The sequence below is a fragment of the Rhinatrema bivittatum genome, chromosome 14, assembly GCF_901001135.1.
Source record: "Rhinatrema bivittatum chromosome 14, aRhiBiv1.1, whole genome shotgun sequence".
Classification (NCBI taxonomy): Eukaryota; Metazoa; Chordata; class Amphibia; order Gymnophiona; family Rhinatrematidae; genus Rhinatrema; species Rhinatrema bivittatum.
Genome location: NC_042628.1, coordinates 66,251,389 through 66,272,170, shown reverse-complemented (window position 1 = coordinate 66,272,170; position 20,782 = coordinate 66,251,389). Strand labels below are relative to the sequence as shown.

Here is a 20,782-nt window from a genome sequence, read left to right as displayed (position 1 = left end):
GGATCTCCGTATCGGACTACTCTACCTGCTGCCTGCCTACTGGATCTGTTTGCCTTGGTTCTTTGTTTGCTGCCTGCCCTGACCTGGACTGCCTTATCGGACTACTCTGCCTGCTGCCTGCCTCTCGGATCTGTTTGCTTTGGTTCTTTGTTTGCTGCCTGCCCTGCCCTGGACTGCCTTATCGGACTACTCTGCCTGCTGCCTGCCTACCGGATCTGTTTGCCTTGGTTCTTTGTTTGCTGCCTGCCCTGACGTGGACTGCCTTATCGGACTACTCTGCCTGCTGCCTGCCTACCGGATCTGTTTGCCTTGGTTCTTTGTTTGCTGCCTGCCCTGACCTGGACTGCCTTATCGGACTACTCTGCCTGCTGCCTGCCTACCGGATCTGTTTGCCTTGGTTCTTTGTTTGCTGCCTGCCCTGACCTGGACTGCCTTATCGGACTACTCTGCCTGCTGCCTGCCTATCGGATCTGTTTGCTTTGGTTCTTTGTTCACTGCCTGCCCTGACCCGGATTGTCTTATCGGATTACTCTGCCTGCTGCCTGCCCTGACCTGGACTGTCTATAGGATACTCTACAGACCGCATCTCCAGCGTTACCACTCCTTGCTCCCGGAGAGGGTCACCTTCCGTTACTGAGCGTCCCGGGTACAAGGTAAGCGGCCTCAACCCAGGTTCCACTATCCTGAGTAACAACAAATAATACTGCTGCTGTCACCCCTGAGACGGTATGGAAAGCGGGAAAGGCAGTCATGAGAGGGGTTTGTATAGCATACGTGGCCAAGCGCAACCGACAGTGTAATGCTGAAATTTTGCAGATAAAGGGGGTCCTTAAAGATGCCCAACAACACCACATGCTAATGATGACGCCAGAGGCAAAGTCTCGGGTGGACAAGGCCCGGGAAGCTTTAAATTATCTACTCCATTAGCGTGCATCTAAATCTGCTAGGTATTATCAATACCAGCTTTATAAGCATGGTAATAGGGTGAGCCGCCTCCTGACTCACCTAGTGAGACTGTGAGGCCAGAGGGCTTCAGTGGTGGGTATACGAGACAGTCAAGGGGTCCATCAAACCTCCCCGGAAGCCACTGCGCAGCGATTTTTGCACTATTATAAGGCATTGTGTGGGGGATAAGTCTATGGATGTGGGGGTCGCGGATGCCCTTTTTAGTACGATTCAGTGGCTGCGGCTGACAGAGGCCCATATTGCAGCTTTGAACGGTCCTGTAACCACTCAGGAAATCTTTGCTGTGATACACCACTAAAAGTTAGGTAAAGCTCCAGGGCAGGATGGATTGGGCTCTGAATTTTATAAAATCTTAAAATCTACTGTTTTGCCCCCCTTGCAAAAATATTATAATGCACTGTCGACTTCCAATCACATATCTGAGCTTTCCAATCATTCTGTTATTGTGGTACTTCCCAAACCGGGGAAAGACCACTGGAGGTGGGTTCCTATCGCCCCATTTCATTGTTAAATACTGATGTCAAAATCTTAGCAGCTGTTTTGGCGTCCTGGCTAAACAATATCTTCACACCAATTTATAAGAGCATTTAGCATTTTTAGCATTTTTTTTTTTTTTATATACCGAGGTATAGCATAGTTGCCTTCACTCCGGTTTACATATAGAACAACTTGTTACATTGAAAGATTTTAAACTTTAAATTTAACAATAGTGGGAAATGGCACCAAAAGAAGAGATGTGAACAAAGAACATAGTGTAAACAGGGTAGATACACTGAATAGATAGGCAGATATAACTGGGTTCTTCAAAAAGGAGGCATCAGTGGCTTGAATCAGTAGAGGTTGTCCAAATGAATATTTAAAGTTGGCAGTTAAGGGATTATAGTATAAAGTTATTGAGAGTTGTCCTTAAGAGAATGGTTGAGAAGCCAAGACTTTAGTTCTTTTTTGAAGGATTTTGAGTTTTCTTGCGCGGTGAGGAAGTGGGGGTAGTGAATTCCAGAGTTTTGGTCCGATGATGGAGAAGGCTCTGTTTCTGGTGGAGGATAGTTTGGCATTTGGGAGTGAGGGAATCACAAGTTGCAGTTTACTAGAAGTTCTTGTTGTGCGTTGAGGGCGAAGTATGTGTTATAATGTCATCAAAGGCAGTGTAGTCGGCTTGTAGATTGCATTGGTGGATCAATGAAAGACTTTGTATTCAATTCTTTTTTCTATTGGGAGCCATTGTAATTGGTTGAGGACAGGGGTATGCGATCATATTTGCTTTTACCCCGTTAGAAATCTGGCAGCAGCATTCTGAAGTAGCTGCAAGGGCCTCAAAGATGATTTTGGTAGACCAATCAAAAGGGAGTTGCAGTAATCCAAGCCGGAAAAGATGAGGGCTTGAAGTACGGTTTTTAAATCGTGGGGGTGAAGAAGAGGTTTAGGTGTTTGATTATTTGAAGTTTATGAAAGCCTTCTTTAATTTTGTAGAGATGTGTTTTTTGTAATTTAGATCAATGTCTAACCAAAACCCAGGTCTTCACGTTTTCTTTAAGTTGGATGAGGGTCTTATCAAAGTGAAAGGGTGGTATTGTTTTTAATCCAAGGTTTTTTCTGTTAATTAGGATACATTCAGTTTTGCTCATATTTAAGCATAATTGAGGTGGATTAACATGTTTCTGATTGCATCAAGGTGAGAGACTGCTTTTGACATGGCATCTTCTATCGTAGAGGAGATTGGGAACGAGAAGTTGTATGTCATCAGCATACATGTAATAAGTTATGTCAAGGCTTGATAAGAGATGGCATAAAGGAATAAGGTAGATGTTGAATAAAATGGGAGATAGAGCCGATCCCTGAGGTACAACCTGTTTTCGAGGGGGATAGGGCTTGAAAATACATTGTTATAAGAAACTTTGAAAAATCTATTATTAAGGAAGGAAGTAAACCAACTAAGAGTTTTGCCAGCAAGCCCAATAGATTCAAGGTTGGAAATCAGAATTTTGTGATCCACTGTGTTGAAGGCTGCAGAGAGGTCCAGCAGAATCAGAAGGTGACCTTTTTTGTTGTCGAGTCCTCTTAGGATGGTATTGGAAAGGTTAAGTAGGAGAGTTTCCGTACTGCAGTTTTTTCTGAAGCCGAATTGGGTGGGATAAAGAATTTTGTTATCATCAAGATGATCGATGAGTTGTTTCAGAGCAGCCTTCTCAGTCATTTTGGCAAAGAAGGGTAGGTTAGAGATTGGGCGGTAATTATTTAGGTCATTAGGATTGAGGTTTTTTTTCTTTAAAAGAGGTGTAACAGTGGCGGTTTTTAGCTTGGGAGGTAGCTCGCCTTCCTCTAGCGATTTGTTGATGATGGCTGCAATTGTAGGGGCTAAAGAGAAAAGCATACAGTTTTATTATCTCAAATTTTTAAATGTTTTAGGAAATGTGTCCTAAAATACAAACACTCACACACACTCATTCACACTCGAAAAACATCCCATCAAATACAAGACCTTAGTCAGCCATATGACCAAAAAGGTCTATACAACAATATTTTTCATCATCTTAATGCAATGTTATACAGCTACACTAAATGAACTAACCACATCCTCTGGCAACAAATTGCAGAACTTTATTATGCGTTGAGTGAAAAATAATTTTCTCTGATTAGTCTTAAATGTGCTACTTGCTAACTTCATGGAATGCTCCCTAGTTCTTCTATTATTTGAAGGTGTAAATAATCAATTCACATCTACTCGTTCAAGACCTCTCAAGATCTTAAAGACCACTATCATATCCCCCTCAGCCGTCTCTTCTCCAAGCTGAACAGCCCTAACCTCTTCAGGAACTCCTCACAGGGGAACTGTTCCATCCCCTTTGTCATTTTTGTTGCCCTTCTCTGTATCTTCTCCATCGCAACTATATATTTTTTGAGATGCGGCGACCAGAATTGTACATAGTATTCAAGGTGCGGTCTCACCAAGGAGCGATATAGAGGCATTATGACATTTTCCGTTTAATTAATTCCTTCCTAATAATTCCTAACATTCTGTTTGCTTTTTTGACTGCTGCAGCACACTGAACCGACGATTTTAAAGTATTATCCACTATGATGCCTAGATCTTTTTCCTGGGTAGTAGCTCCTAAAATGGAACCTAACATCGTGTAACTACAGCAAGGGTTATTTTTCCCTATATGCAACACCTTGCACTTGTCCACATTAAATTTCATCTACCATTTGGATGCCCAATCTTCCAATCTTGCAAGGTCCTCCTATAATGTATCACAGTCTGCTTGTGATTTAACTACTCTGAATAATTTTGTATCATCCGCAAATTTGATAACCTCTCTCGTCATATTCCTTTCCAGATCATTTATAAATATATTGAAAGCACCGGTCCAAGTACAGACCCCTGAGGCACTCCACTGTTTACCCTTTTCCACTGAGAAAATTGACCATTTAATCCTACTCTCTGTTTCCTATCTTTTAACCAGTTTGTGACCCACGAAAGGACATCGCCTCCTATCCCATGACTTTTTAGTTTTCGTAGAAGCCTCTCATGATGGACTTTGTCAAACGCCTTCTGAAAATCCAAATACACTATATATACCGGTTCACTTTTATCCACATGTTTATTAACCCCTTCAACAAAATGAAGCAGATTTGTTAGGCAAGACTTCCCTTGGGTAAATCCATGTTGACTGTGTTCCATTAAAACATGTCTTTCTATGTGCTCTACGATTTTGATCTTGAGAATAGTTTCCACTATTTTTCCCAGCACTGAAATCAGGCTCACTGGTCTATAGTTACCTGGATAGCCCCTGGAGCCTTTTTTAAATATTTGGGTAACATTGGCTATCCTCCAGTCTTCAGGTACAATGGATGATTTTAATGAAGGTTTACAAATTTTAACTAGTAGATCAGAAATTTCATTTTTTAGTTCCTTCAGTTCCCTAGGAAGCATACCATCCGGTCCAGGTGATTTGCTACTCTTTAGTTTGTCAATCTGGCCTACTACATCTTCCAGGTTCATAGTGATTTCGTTCAGTTCGTCTGACTCAACACCCCTGAAAACCATCTCCGGAACTGGTATCTCTCCGGAACTTGTGAGAGAGCTCCTAATCTGCATGGCAAAAGCTGTGCAGAAAAAAAGAGACTGAAGGGAGACCCCTGCTGGATGCAGGGTTAGTGCCATACTGGGCATGCCCAGTAGGTGCAGTCAAAGTTCTAGAAACTTTGACAAAAGTATTCCGTGAATGGGCTCCATCCTGATGATGTAACCCATATGCGAGGACTACCATCCTGCTTGTCCTGTGAGAAGCGTGCTAATTCCTCTTTCATTTTCTAAAGGGGAAAGGAGATGAGAAGAAAAAGATTGTGTGTGCGTGGGGAGGGGATTAAATTAAATGTTAGCACCAGGGTGCCTGAGACCCACAGTATTCTAATGAATAGATTGGGAGACAAATTATATTGGGAGCCATGTCCACTCTATAAACTTCTTTTTCCAGCAGTGATACAGATTCCTATTTCGTTACAAGTAGTCCAGGCTTATTGGGGTCAAAGCAAACAGAAAGATGATGCAGCTTCAATGGGTTTTAGTATAGTCCAGATAGAAGCAGACAGAGCTTCTATAGTTCAAACTGTACAGGGATCGCTCATATGTTTCAGAGTTGAAACATGTGAGTGTTGAAACAGAGTGAGATCGCTCACCATTGAAGCAGAGTGAGATCGCTCACTCTGCTTCAACGGCAGGGGAGATAGTCTAATACTTCACTTTCAATGCATATCCAGCATAACTCTACTTCAACGGCAGGGGGGGAATGAAGAAAGGTGGACTGAATTACATAGTCTGGGTAAACAAATAAGCATGGGTGTAGCTTGCATATTGTGGCGGTTACTACCCCTAACTAATTAAGCTAGATATTTCACTTATTTATTTATTTATTTATTTAATATCTTTTAATATACCGATGCTCAAGACCATGTCTTATCGAACCGGTTTACATGGAACAAAGGTAAAAGAAGCTGCAAAACCAAATGCAAAGGAAGATAAAAAGTTACATTAAACAGGGAGAAAAAACATGGGCTTCGGAAGACAGGAAAGAATATAAACTAAAACAACTGGAGTGACAAAGTCGTCCTCAAACATAAATTAAGTAACTGGACTTATAATCTTGCTGGATTTCTCTGGAAGGTTTATCTTAGGCAATTAATAGAGGTTGCATTTCTTGGGAAAGAGAAGGGAGAGGGATTGGCAAGGAGAGAGGGACAAATAATGGGTTGATAGAGACTCCATCAGCCGTAGGCTTGGGCGAACAGCCAGGTTTTCAGTTTCTTTCTAAAGGATAGGTGGCATTGTTCCTGGCGTATCTCGGGGGGAAGAGAGTTCCAGTGGAGCGGACCTGCAGTTGAAAGTGCTCTTTTATGAACGGAGTTGTGGACCAAGGATTTGATGGGGGGAGCCTGAAGAGAGCCTTTGTATGCTGATCTGATCGGCCTTGCAGAAGCGTGAAATTCAAGAGGGATGGAGAGTTGGAGCGAGGATTGCTGGTAGATAGATTTATGAATGATAGTAAGAACCTTGAAAAGTATTCTGTAGTGGATGGGTAGCCAGTGTAAGATTTTTAAAATTGGGGTGATATGGTCTTTACGACGCGAGTTTGTAAGAATCCTGGCCGCTGCATTTTGCAGGATCTGTAGAGGTTTCGTAGATGAGGCGGGTAGGCCGAGAAGAAGTGCGTTGCAGTAGTCAATTTTTGAAAACAGAATGGCTTGAAGAACTGAACGGAAATCGTGGAAGTGTAGGAGCGGTCTTAGCTGTTTTAGGACCTGTAGCTTAAAGAAACATTCTTTTGTAGTAGTATTGATGAACTTTTTGAAGTTAAATCCGGAGTCTAGGGTGGCTCCAAAGTCTCTCAGCTGGGTTGCTAGAGGTAAAGTTGTGTAGTTGGCTAAGGGGTTAATGTCGCTCGAGGATATGAAGAGAAGTTCTGTTTTTGACGTATTAAGGACTAGATCGAGACTTGAGAGAAGGAGGTTGATGGAGTGTAGGCAATTGTTCCAGAAGTTTAGAGTGGTGGAGATGGGGTCTGCGATAGGGATAAGTATCTGCACATCGTCAGCATAAATATAATGGGTGAGGTTGAGGCTATTGAGTAATTGGCAAAATGGAAGTAGAAATAATATGTAGTATATAAATAATATGTAATATGAACTACTTAGATGTAGTTCCAACACTGCTCTCTACATTAATGGTGAGGGTGGAAGGGAAATAGAACCAAAAGGTTACTAAGAGCCAAGAGTAACAGATAAGTATGAGAAAAAAAAAGTGCAAAACTTGCAGGGCAGACTGGATGGGCTGTTTGGTCTTCTTCTGCCGTCAGTTCTATGTTCTATGTATGAACACGTGACCTGGTAAAAAACTGATTATTCTGTCAGAGTATTATTTCCAATAGAAGCAAGTTACTTACTCTTCACATTTAAGGTGACAGTTTTCTCTGTGGACATTTTCACCCCAGGATAATACACCAAACAGGTCAGGTTTTTCCTATGGTCATCTGTAGATGTAGTAAAGGTGAAACTGGATGAATAGCTGAATGTTCCATCGTAATAAGATGATGTTGTGTTAGTCGTAGAATTAGGTGTAGTTAAAGCTCCTGTCCAGGTGATGATGGGGGCGGTTCCCGCACACCTCCCTGGAGCTGTGCAGTTGAACATCACTGGAACATCTGCCTCCAGCATCTCAGGGATCGAGAACTCAGGCTGCTTTGAGAAACCTAAACAAGAGATAAAAAAAGAAAGTGCCACATCACAGACCTCTGCAGTTAGAAGCAGCAAAGATAAGCTAGTGCCAAGGGCAAGTATGTGATATTACTACAATGTGCTCATCTCATACTACTGCATCGACATGAACGTAAACTGTTTTTTGTATCTAATGGAAAGGTTGCTGATTATTTTAGAAGTCAGAAATGTAGAGCATACTTACTGGTTATAGTAACAGAAGCAGGAAATGATATGTAATCATGCACAAGTCCTCCCTCAAATCTGAAGTAATATTTGCCGGTATCCTGTATCATGGCATCATCGATCCTAAAGCTGCAGTTGCATTCCGATAGGTTCCCGAAGATTGTGAAGCGACCCCTGGTACGTTCATCCACTTTTCTATTTCCATTAGTAGTTGCTACTGGGGTTCCTGTAGAGGGCTCAGCCTCTCTGAACCAATATCCATGAAAATTATTTTCTAAACTTTCATTCAATGGGAATGTGAACTGACACATTATGACCACACACATACCCTCTTCATCTGCTACCGGAGCGCTGACATTTACATAAAAAACTGTGTGCCTGTCATGGCAGGGGGAACCTGTAGGGAGAGATATATTTAGTGTTACAAAAGTACAGCACTTCATGCTTAATATATGTTTCAATACAAGGCTAAGCCCCTAACGCTCACAACACATTAGAACTGCAACATTAAACATAGACAACCTGACCAGATTCTAAAATAAACAACTATACTTAAGACTCTTTGAAATGTTTTTCATCATTTGCACTTAAATTCCTAAAATTAAGATTATTTGCTAACTGAGCCTTCCCTTTCACGTGAGGATGAGCCTGAGTCCAGGGTAATGCTGGATTCAGACTTTCTAACCCATCCTTAACCTCTGGGGGGAGCCTGTCCATGACAGAGAAGATTCTGTATCTGATCTAATGAGATCCTTCAATGATTCAGGACTGGAATCAAAGCAAATATTAATCCCTGATGAGTGCACAAGCCTTTCTAAGTGTTATACTTACTACTGTTAGAGTGTGTCTGTCCTACATTTACCCTCCTATTGCACACTCAGCAGAAAAAGCCCAAAACTCTGCATCCTTCTCAAGGCATTAAACTTCCACAGTTGCCCCTTAGCTACTAGGACAAGGAGAGGTGCAGGTGGAAAGACCTGGAAAGAATATTTAGCATGGGGCCAACACCTCCCAAACTCAGTTGCAGTGCCACCTGTTGTACACATTCCCCTGGTAATGGGAAGCCCATGCAAAGGAAGGGGGTGGGGTCTGTTCGGAGTTGATTACAGGCACCTGTGAAATAAGGGCAGGGGATAGTGGTGGTAGAAGGAAAAGGAGAAAAAAAATAGCCTTGGAGTTGGGGAGAACAGGGAGTTCAAGGAAGAGGGTATGCACAAATGACACCGGGTTGGGAGCATTGAGTGAGGAGGTGCAGGCTTAATATGAGAGAATCAAAAGCATAAGAGCAGAACCAGGGAAGAGGACATTGGGAAGAACATTAGAGATAGGTAGAAGGGAGGAACCTGGGAAGGAGCTATGGGGAGAGAGGTGGGGGGGGCATCATTTCCAGGTTCAGTGGCATGGTGGGAGAAAAGCAGAGCATTCAGAAAGCGGTCATGGAGTAGTTGTATAGGGAGATTCCAGAAGTGACCATGGGGAAAATCCAGGAAAGGGCAGAAGGGGAGGAGGGCATTAGGGGAGGGTCCAGAATGGTGAAGGATTAATAAGTAAGGGAGGAGGCCTACTGCTAGCCGCAAAAAAGGGACTTGGACTCTTACTACAACTATCCACCAAAATAAGTCACCTAGAACTAGCCCTATTCAACTCGGAACATCTCCAAATTGCTCTGGTCTACGCACCCCCAGGAACCTTAGATTCCAATCCTTCACCCCTAATCGAATTTGCAACTAAACATCTCAAGAGGGACAAACCATCCATTCTGATGGGAGATTTTAATCTCCATGTGGACGTTTCCCCATTATCCCACAACTGCGACATATTACTCACAGCACTTAACCACTTGGGATTCAGCCAGATCGTCAAAGGTCCCACGCATAAAGCAGGACATTCTTTAGACCTGATCTTCCTCAATGAGGGTCTATCTTCCGCCTCCATCCCATCTAGCATCCCAATCCCGTGGTCAGATCATCATATTATCTCTGCCGAGATTCATATTAACAACCATCCTCGACCTGTCTTCCCTACAACCACATTGCAATACAGGAAACCCTGCTCTACAGATCATCTTAGCAAACTGCTTTCAAAAGAGTTGGTTCGCTTTGATCTCACCGACGCAATCTCGGCTATTAACTCATGGATCAAGATAACAAGCGAGATTGCAGATCAATCCTGCCCAACCATTACGAAAACCTTAAAACCACCCCAAGCTAACAGGAATCCGTGGTACACCCCGGACCTTAAAAACATCAAACAAAATCTTCGCAGTAAAGAGCTCAAATGGCGCAAGACCCCATCCACTGACACTCTTGCTTCCTACAAAGCCCACCTTAATACATACAGGATTGCTATCCTCAAAGCCAAAAAAGACTTCTTTGCTAAAAAAATTCACAACTTCTCATTCGATTCCAAAACCTTATTCTCCGTCGTTTCATCTCTTACAAAACCCTCGCCCCCTTCCATCCCTGACGAGCAAGCATCCAACAAAGCTACAGAACTCGCTATCTACTTTGATAAGAAGATAACCAACCTCCTCAAGCCTATCTCCACAGTTCAACCAACAACCCTTCCATCCAGCACTCCATCTGCCACCAGGGATTATAACCTTTCATCTTTTGAGACCCCTTCCTCAATGGAGATCGAAGGCATTCTAAAAAAGCTAAAACTTCTTCTCACCCGTTGGACGCAATACCCTCTAATCTTCTTCTATCCATTCCTAACACCATTTCTAAATCGTTAGCAGACATCATTAACTGCTCCTTAACCCAAGGCAAGGTTCCAGACCAATTAAAACTAGCCATCCTAAATAGGGATGTGAATCGTTTTTCAACGATTAAAATTATCGTCCGATAATTTTAATATCGTCTTAAATCGTTATAGAACACAATACAATAGAAATTCTAACGATTTATCGTTAAAAATCGTTAAATCGTGTTAGTGCGCACTAATGGGAGTTAGTGCGCACTAACTGAAAATGATACAAATTGACACTTTCCAGGTCAGTAAAGGTCAGTTAGGAATGAATATGTGTTCCTATTGGCTGGCTGCCCTCTTATCTATTGATGTTAACCAGGTTCCCACTGAGGTGATGGTTGGGGGGATGGGAAATGGAAATGGAAACTCAGGAACACTAACAGAAAATGATACAAATTATTGACACTATCCAGGTCAGTAAAGGTCAGTTAGGAATGAATATGTATTCCTATTGGCTGGCTGCTCTCTTATCTATTGATGTTACCAAGGTTCCAACTGAGGTGATGGTTGGGGGGATGGGAAATGAAAACTGTTGGTAGCTGACAAAAAAAGTAATGTGATCAGTCAATATGACTAGAACCTGTGCCCTATTCCTGATACCAGGGGTGTTGTGATCTTCCTGCACTCAGTGCCCTATCCCTGATACCAGTCTGAGACAGCTCCCTCCCTGCATTACTAGTGAGAGGCTGGCTTCACAGACAGGGGGGAGCTGCCTGACCCTCACTCCTGACTTCCCCCATGTCCCAGCCAGTGAATGGTGTGTGGGTGAGGGGGGGGGGGGGAGGATGGTGAAGTCTGAGACAGCTCCCTCCCTGCATTACTAGTGAGAGGCTGGCTTCACAGACAGGGGGGAGCTGCCTGACCCTCACTCCTGACTTCCCCCATGTCCCAGCCAGTGAATGGTGTGTGGGTGAGGGGGGGGAGGATGGTGAAGTCTGAGACAGCTCCCTCCCTGCATTACTAGTGAGAGGCTGGCTTCACAGACAGGGGGGGAGCTGCCTGACCCTCACTCCTGACTTCCCCCATGTCCCAGCTAGTGAATGGTATGTGGGTGGGGGGGGGGGGGAGGATGGTGAAGTCTGAGACAGCTCCCTCCCTGCATTACTAGTGAGAGGCTGGCTTCACAGACAGGGGGGAGCTGCCTGACCCTCACTCCTGACTTCCCCCATGTCCCAGCTAGTGAATGGTGTGTGGGTGAGGGGGGGGAGGATGGTGAAGTCTGAGACAGCTCCCTCCCTGCATTACTAGTGAGAGGCTGGCTTCACAGACAGGGGGGAGCTGCCTGACCCTCACTCCTGACTTCCCCCATGTCCCAGCTAGTGAATGGTGTGTGGGTGAGGGGGGGGGAGGATGGTGAAGTCTGAGACAGCTCCCTCCCTGCATTACTAGTGAGAGGCTGGCTTCACAGACAGGGGGGAGCTGCCTGACCCTCACTCCTGACTTCCCCCATGTCCCAGCTAGCGAATGGTGTGTGGGTGAGGGGGGGGGGGGGGGCGGATGGTGAAGTCTGAGACAGCTCCCTCCCTGCATTACTAGTGAGAGGCTGGCTTCACAGACAGGGGGGAGCTACCTGACCCTCACTCCTGACTTCCCCCATGTCCCAGCTAGTGAATGGTGTGTGGGTGAGGGGGGGGGGGGGGGAGGAGGGTGAAGTCTGAGACAGCTCCCTCCCTGCATTACTAGTGAGAGGCTGGCTTCACAGACAGGGGGGAGCTGCCTGACCCTCACTCCTCCGGGGTATTGTGATCTTCCTGCACACAGTGCCCTATCCCTGATACCAGGGGTGTTGTGATCTTCCTGCATGCAGTGCCCTATCCCTATTAATACCAGGAGTGTTGTGATCTTCCTGCATGCAGTGCCCTATCCCTGATACCGGGATGTGTGCAAGAAGATCACAACACCCCCGGTATCAGGAATAAGGCACTGTGTGCAGGAAGATCACAACACCCCCGGTATCAGGAATAGGGCACTGTGTGCAGGAAGATCACAACACCCCTGGTGCCAGGGTTAGGGCACTGTGTGCAGGAAGATCACAACACTCCTGGTATTAATAGGAATAGGGCACTGTGTGCAGGAAGATCACAACACCCCTGGTGCCAGGGTTAGGGCACTGTGTGCAGGAAGATCACAACACTCCTGGTATTAATAGGGATAGGGCACTGTGTGCAGGAAGATCACAATATCCCTGGTATCAGGGTTAGGGCACAAGTTCTAGTCACATTGACTGATCACATTACTTGTTTTGTCAAGCTACCAACTGTTTCCATTTCCCATCCCCCATATACTGTCAGTGGGAAACTTGGTAACATGAATAAATAAGAGGGCAGCCAATAGGAATAGATATTCATTCCTAAACTGACCTTAACTGACCTGAAAAGTGTCAAATTGTATCATTTTCAGTTAGTGCGCACTAACTCCCAGTTAGTGCGCATTAACTCCCGTTAGTGCGCACTAACTCGAGTTAGTGCGCACTAATCGGAAAAAACGATTTTTAACGATTTTTTAACTAAAAAATCGTGCCTAACACGATTTTCTTGCCCTGCCACACGATTTCTATCGTTAAGACGATATGGAAAACGATTCACATCCCTAATCCTAAAACCTTTACTAAAAAAACACCAACCTTCCAACATCTGACCCAGCTAACTTCCGACCAATAGCCAATCTTTCCCTGATCTCTAGAGTGATGGAAAGAATTGTAAATAAACAACTGTCTGACTACCTTGAGAACATCATTCTCTCCCCATTCCAGTTTGGATTCAGAAAATCACAAAACACTGAAGCTTTACTTTTATCCCTATCCGACACCATCCTTCTCAATCTGGAAAAAAAACAACCTTACCTTCTCGCTCTTCTCGAACTATCCGCCGCCTTCTATACGGTCAATCATTCTATTCTACTGGAACGCCTATCAGATATCGGCGTTCAAGGAGAGGCTGATGGATGGTTTAAATCGTTCCTTGAAAATAGATTCTACAAGGTCAGAATCAATCATAAAGAATCCCTCCCAATCAAATCAAACCTGGGAGTCCCACAAGGATCATCCCTCTCTCCCACACTTTTTAACATTTATCTGCTGCCTCTCTGCCATCTACTGTCTAACCTCAAACTAAAATACTATATTTTCGCCGATGACGTCCAAATCCTTCTTCCAATCACTGAATCCTTGCAAAAAACCTGGGCACATTGAAACTGCTGTCTACAATCCATCAATAACCTGCTCACCAGCCTGAACCTTATCCTTAACTCAAATAAGACCGAAATCCTCATCATCTCTCCAGATGAAAACCACAATCTCCTCATCTCACAAAGTGCATCTCAATTTGCAAAAACAACCATTAACCACTCCCCCTCTGTCAGAGACCTTGGGGTTCGGCTCGATAACCTATTCAATTTAAAATCGTTCGTCCTCAACACAACTAAAGAATGTTTCTTTAAACTTCAAGTTATCAAAAATCTGAAACCTCTCCTGCATTTCAGCGACTTCAGACTAGTAGTACAATCTATCTTCCTTACAAAATTAGATTATTGCAATTCTCTGCTCTTAGGTCTCCCTGCAATAACTATTAAACCCCTTCAGATGGTCCAAAATGCTGCAGCTAGACTACTCACTAACTCAAACAAAAGAGCCCACATTACATCCACACTACAAGGCATGCACTGGCTCCCTCTAAAATCCAGGATCACCTTCAAAACACTGTTGATGATCCACAAGGACATTGACGGCATTGCTCCTCTGAAGCTAAGCTTTCAACTTCGCACACACATATCTACCAGACCAATCAGAAACGCCTACAAAGGATCTCTATACGCACCTCCGATCAAAACCACTTTAAGAAAACGCGCCTTTTCTACAGCCAGGCCCACCCTTTGGAACTCGCTTCCTCCGGAGCTGAGACAAGAACCGTGTCTTCAAACATTCAAGAAACACCTCAAAACGTGGCTCTTCAGACAAGCCTTTCCGGAGGCTCGAGATCATTCGGACACTGGTCAAAGGACATAACAGGACATTAGGGAGACACTGGTCAATGGACTAAACTGAACCGTAGAGAGACTCAACCTCTCTAGCATATCCCTCGATCCGTAGAGAGACTCAACCTCTCTAGCATATTCCCCGATCCTGATTTAATGCCACTCATCTCACCCCCTCCTCGCTCTTCCTCTCCACCATCCTTCAACCAGAACTTCTCAATCCATCTTTCAGCTGAGCTTCTCAACCCTCTCCTTCCTCATGGCCACCCGATTCCTCTGGGCCCCACCACGCCCTTTCTATTCCGCTTACTCATAGCAATATTTATAAGACGCCTTACTTTATCTATCGCTTTTTTCCACTGTTTATGCCGCCCCATTATATTTGTCATTCGTTTTTTTGACGACCTGTCTATTTATAATCAACTGTTATCTATAATGGTTTTATTTATAATTGCTTATCTATAATTATTTTTTTCTATATTCACCTGTTTTATTTATAAATGCTTATTTATAATTATTATTTTTTCTATATTCACCTGTTATTTAATGATTTGACGACTTGTTTCAATGTAACGCCATAGCTGTGACTGTTCTGTTTCAATGCAAACTGATTTGATTTGATATTTTTATCAAGAATGTCGGTATATAAAAATTATAAATAAATAAATAAAATAAATAAGTAAGTAAAATCAATGAATGGCCCATGGGGGTTGATGGGTAAGGGTTTTGGAAGGGAGCACTGGAATGGTTAAGAGATAAAGAACTTGGGAAGTGTTAATGGAAGAGGCAGGCAAAGGGAAAAAAACTGGTAATAGTCTACTAAAATGGGGTGTGCGCAGGCTGTGGGAATGTCCACAGGAGCGTACATTTGAAGGATCTATAGGAGTACATACGAGGGAGAATATTTATCACTTTTCAAGGGGGGACGTAGGGCCCTAAGGGTTTAAACTGAAAATTTTAAATGCTAGCTTGTATATCTTCTTATGTGTGACATGTATAGCACATGAAATATCCTAGAGGAGCAGAATGAAGGAAGAGGGAAGATATAAGATTATGTTGATCATGGTGGGAGTTGTGGTCATCGTAGGAGCTGTGGTCTTAGTAAGAGTGTTTGTGGTAGGAGTTGTATTTGAGGTTGCTGTTGTTCATGGCGAGTGTGGTGGTAGTGTATGCAGTTATAATCATAGTGGGTAAGATTTGTGGTAGAAGTGTTGGTCATTGTGGTTGTGGTGTTTATGGTGAGTGGTGGTTTATGTTAGGAGTAGTGGTCATAGGTGATGTGGTATATATAGTAAGAGTTGTGGTAATGTTGGATGTGGTGGTTGCGATAGGAGTTGTGGTCATAGAGGGTGTGGTGGTCATGGTCGAAATTGTGAATAATAATTAGAGGTAAACTTGCAGCTTGTTTTTCTTCTTTGAAATCAATTATCCTATATTTAAACTACATCTGCTGTACATAGCATACAAGAGATTATCAATTTCTATCAAAAAGTCAATCACTGAATTTCCTGATCTGTGCTGTACAACAGAAGTTTGCAAACCTGTACTGGGGGAACCCCAGCCAGTAAAGTTTTAAGGATATCCATAATATATGTACATGAGATAAAATTTGCATGCTATGGAGGACATGTGAGCACACATTTATTTCCTGCATATTTATTCTGAATATCCAGAAAACCCAAATTGCTCAGAGTCCTCCTGTTGGGTTTGTGGCATAGTGTGGACTCTTGATCGCAGTGGTGATGACTCCTCCCACGGGGAGGGGCCCCGTGGGGAACCACAGCAATAAGCTAGACTCAGAAAGCAAACACTCAGAAGGAAAGCTTTATTGCACTGCTGTAGATGGATGATATTTGCACAGGAATGGATAGCACTGTAGTCCAGCGATATTGCAATAGCTCAGACAGTCTCAGATGTAGATAGTCTCACCCAGATGTAACTAGGTTGGTAGTGTTCCGCAGAGCGGGATAAGCCGAACCTGAAGGGTGGAAATGGAGAGCTGGAACGTAGAAGTAATCACAGAGAAGGAGTGCAGGAATCCTCCTTAGTAGTAGATGAAGGAAAGGACCCGAGGTCCGTGGTGCAGGATACCCTGAGCTGCAAAGGCCTTCAAGGAGCGAGTACCTAGGAGCGCTGAGGGATCCTGAAAAGAAATAAGAAAGACCCCCGAGGAGTGGTTGTCTTAGGTTAGGTAGTAGAAACCCCAAAGGCTGTATAGAAGTGAGAGGCCCCGAGGAGCAGGTGCCCAGAGCTTCTGCAGGAGTGAGATACCCCGGAAGGTAGCGAGGAATCCAAGCAAGCAGCTTAGAAGCAGTCAGAGTAACAAAACCAAAGTCCTTGCTAATTCTTTAAATTGGAGCGGAGAGGAGGCTTTAAATACCCGGAGTTACTGATGTCATATGGTGGGGACGCCCCCGAGGTTCCCGCCATGATGTGTTGATAAGCATTGGCAGCATGTGCACGTGCGCCATAGGAGGCAACAGGAAGGAGCATGGTGGACGAGGATGCCCAAGCTGTGTCGGAAACGCTGAGGGTTTCGGCACTCAGCACCGGAGGCAGCCACCTTACCCATGGAGGAGGAGAAAGGTAGAAAAGAGGTGAGGCAGAGCAGTCGCAGCCGTCTGCGACTGACGAACGCAACACCTCCAGGACAGGTTTGGGAATCACTGCTCTAGAACAGCCAGTGACAGCTGTTGACATATTAAATTTAGTCGCATACCAAGTGGCTATGCCATGGTCTCCCAGCCAGGAATGTGTTAAAAACATAAGGAGGGATCTAATGAAACTCAATGAATGGTCTAAAGAATGGAAGCTAAGATTTAAAGCTAAAAAATGCAGAGTATTTAATTTAGGTGCAAAAATCAAAGGGATAGGTATAGTATTGAAGGTGAAATTCTCCTAAGCACAAAAGAAGAGGGGGATATGAGGGAGATTGGCCACTTTAAGATTATCAGATACAATATTTGGATAACGCGATTGGTAAAAGCTAGAATGATGCATGACTACATAGGAATGTTTAGCAAATAAAGGGCAAATGATATTTGCGTTCACCACAGATGTTGTTGAAGTGACTTCACTGTTTAACCTGATATTTTTTGTTAGACTTTTACTATTATTTTATCTGGTATTATATGTTCCATGTTCCTTGTACTCGCCGCAAGGAGACAGTTCAGTTTCATGTAAACCGGTGCGATATATACATATCACACCGGTTACATGAAAGTTAAAAATAAATAAATAAATAAATAAATATTGCACCTGTATAGGTTCCTGGTGAGACCTTAATCGGAATACTGTATTCAGTGCTGGAGACCGCACCCTCAAAACGATACAAACTGTCAGGGAGAGGTAAGTGTGCGGTATTCATAAGAACATAAGAAAATGCCATACTGGGTCAGACCAAGGGTCAATCAAGCCCAGCATCCTGTTTCCAACAGTGGCCAATCCAGGCCATAAGAACCTGGCAAGTAACCAAAAACTAAGTCTATTCCACGTAACCATGGCTAATGGCAGTGGCTATTCTCTAAGTGAACTTAATAGCAGGTAATGGACTTCTCCTCCAAGAACTTATCCAATCCTTTTTTAAACACAGCTATATTAACGGCACTAACCACATCCTCTGGCAACAAATTCCAGAGTTTAATTGTGCGTTGAGTAAAAATGAACTTTCTTCGATTAGTTTTAAACGTGCCCCATGCTAACTTCATGGAGTGCCCCCTAGTCTTTCTACTATCCGAAAGAGGTAAATAACCGATTCACATCTACCCGTTCTAGACCTCTCATGATTTTTAAACACCTATATCATATCCCCCCCCCCCCCCCCCGAGTCGTCTCTTCTCCAAGCTGAAAGTCCTATCCTCTTTAGTCTTTCCTCATAGGGTAGTTGTTCCATTCCCCTTATCATTTTGGTAGCCCTTCTCTGTACCTTCTCCTTCGCAATTATATCTTTTTTGAGATGCGGCGACCAGAATTGTACACAGTATTCAAGGTGCGGTCTCACCATGGAGCGATACAGAGGCATTATGACATTTTCCGTTTTATTCACCATTCCCTTTCTAATAATTCCCAAAATTCTGTTTGCTTTTTTGACTGCCGCAGCACACTGTACCGACGATTTCAATGTGTTATCCACTATGACACCTAGATCTCTTTCTTGGGTTGTAGCACCTAATATGGAACCCAACATTGTGTAATTATAGCATGGGTTATTTTTCCCTATATGCCTCACCTTGCACTTATCCACATTAAATTTAATCTGCCATTTGGATGCCCAATTTTCCAGTCTCACAAGGTCTTCCTGCAATTTATCACAATCTGCTTGTGATTTAACTACTCTGAACAATTTTGTATCATCTGCAAATTTGATTATCTCACTCGTCGTATTTCTTTCCAGATCATTTATAAATATATTGAAAAGTAAGGGTCCCAATACAGATCCCTGAGGCACTCCACTGTCCACTCCCTTCCACTGAGAAAATTGCCCATTTAATCCTACTCTCTGTTTCCTGTCTTTTAGCCAGATTGAAATCCACGAAAGGACATCGCCACCTATCCCATGATTTTTTACTTTTCCTAGAAGCCTCTCATGAGGAACTTTGTCAAACGCCTTCTGAAAATCCAAGTATACTATATCTACCGGTTCACCAAGGGTCCGGGAGCGACCTCCTGCATGCGCCATTGGCAATACGGCCCCGTATTGCCAATGGCGCGTGCAGGAGGTCGCTCCCGGACCCCCGCTGGACTTTTGGGAAGTCTTGTGGGGGTCAGGAGACCCCCCCCAAGCTTGCCAAAAGTCCCTGGGGGTCCAGCGGGGGTCCGGGGGCGATCTCCTGCACGCGTGACGTCGGGAGAGAGGAACCAAAATGGCGCCGGCGCCACCTTTGCCCTGTCACATGATAAGGGCAAAGGGCCTCTGGCTCCATTGCTCTTAACGCAGTCGTGGCCAGGGAGAGGGAGATCGCGCAGGGACCCCCCCACTGGACCCCAGGTAATTTAAAATATTTTGGGGGGGTTCGGGAGGGTGGGGGATTTGTTTTAAAGGTTCGGGGTGGGTTTTAGAGTTTTTTTGATGTGCCGGTTTTCCCGCGCCCTATTTAACGATACAATACAAATGCCCCTGACGATAAATTGGGGACATTTGTATTGTATCGTGCACTCTAACGATTTTGGACGATTTTAAAATTATCTGACGATAATTTTAATCGTTCAAAAACGCTTCACATCCCTACTTTCCACTATTTTTCCTGGCACTGAAGTCAGGCTAACCGGTCTGTAGTTTCCCGGATCGCCCCTGGAGCCCTTTTTAAATATTGGGGTTACATTTGCTATCCTCCAGTCTTCAGGTACAATGGATGATTTTAATAATAAGTTACAAATTTTTACTAATAGGTCTGAAATTTCATTTTTTAGTTCCTTCAGAACTCTGGGGTGTATACCATCCGGTCCAGGTGATTTACTACTCTTCAGTTTGTCAATCAGGCCTACCACATCTTCTAGGTTCACCGTGATTTGATTCAGTCCATCTGAATCATTACCCATGAAAACCTTCTCCATGACGGGTACCTCCCCAACATCCTCTTCAGTAAACACCGAAGCAAAGAAATCGCAAAGAAATCGGATAGTAGAAGGACTAGGGGACACTCCATGAAGTTAGCATGGGGCACATTTAAAACTAATCGGAGAAAGTTCTTTTTTACTCAACGCACAATTAAACTCTGGAATTTGTTGCCAGAGAATGTGGTTCGTGCAGGTAGTATAGCTGTGTTTAAAAAAGGATTGGATAAGTTCTTGGAGGAGAAGTCCATTACCTGCTATTAAGTTCACTTAGAGAATAGCCACTGCCATTAGCAATGGTTACATGGAATAGACTTAGTTTTTGGGTACTTGCCAGGTTCTTATGGCCTGGATTGGCCACTGTTGGAAACAGGATGCTGGGCTTGATGGACCCTTGGTCTGACCCAGTATGGCATTTTCTTATGTTCTTATGTTCTTATTTAATCTTTCCGCGATGGCCTTATCTTCTCTAAGTGCACCTTTAACCCCTCGATCATCAAATGGTCCAACTGACTCCCTCACAGGCTTTCTGCTTCGGATATATTTCAAAAACCTTTTACTCTGAGTTTTTGCCTTTACAGCCAACTTCTTTTCAAATTCTCTCTTA

At 43.8% G+C, this 20,782-nt stretch overlaps 1 protein-coding gene across 1 annotated transcript in view; it reads right to left on the bottom strand.

Annotated features, from left to right (window-relative positions):
• LOC115075631 overlaps window positions 1–20,782 on the bottom strand; it is a 169,866-nt gene that overhangs the window by 94,680 nt on the left and 54,404 nt on the right. The window contains exons 7-8 of the mRNA XM_029576203.1: window positions 8,207–8,296; window positions 7,404–7,709 (exon numbers count right to left, since the gene is read on the bottom strand). Coding sequence (XP_029432063.1) covers window positions 7,404–7,709; window positions 8,207–8,296 — 396 coding nt within the window. The remainder of the gene's footprint in view (window positions 1–7,403; window positions 7,710–8,206; window positions 8,297–20,782) is intronic.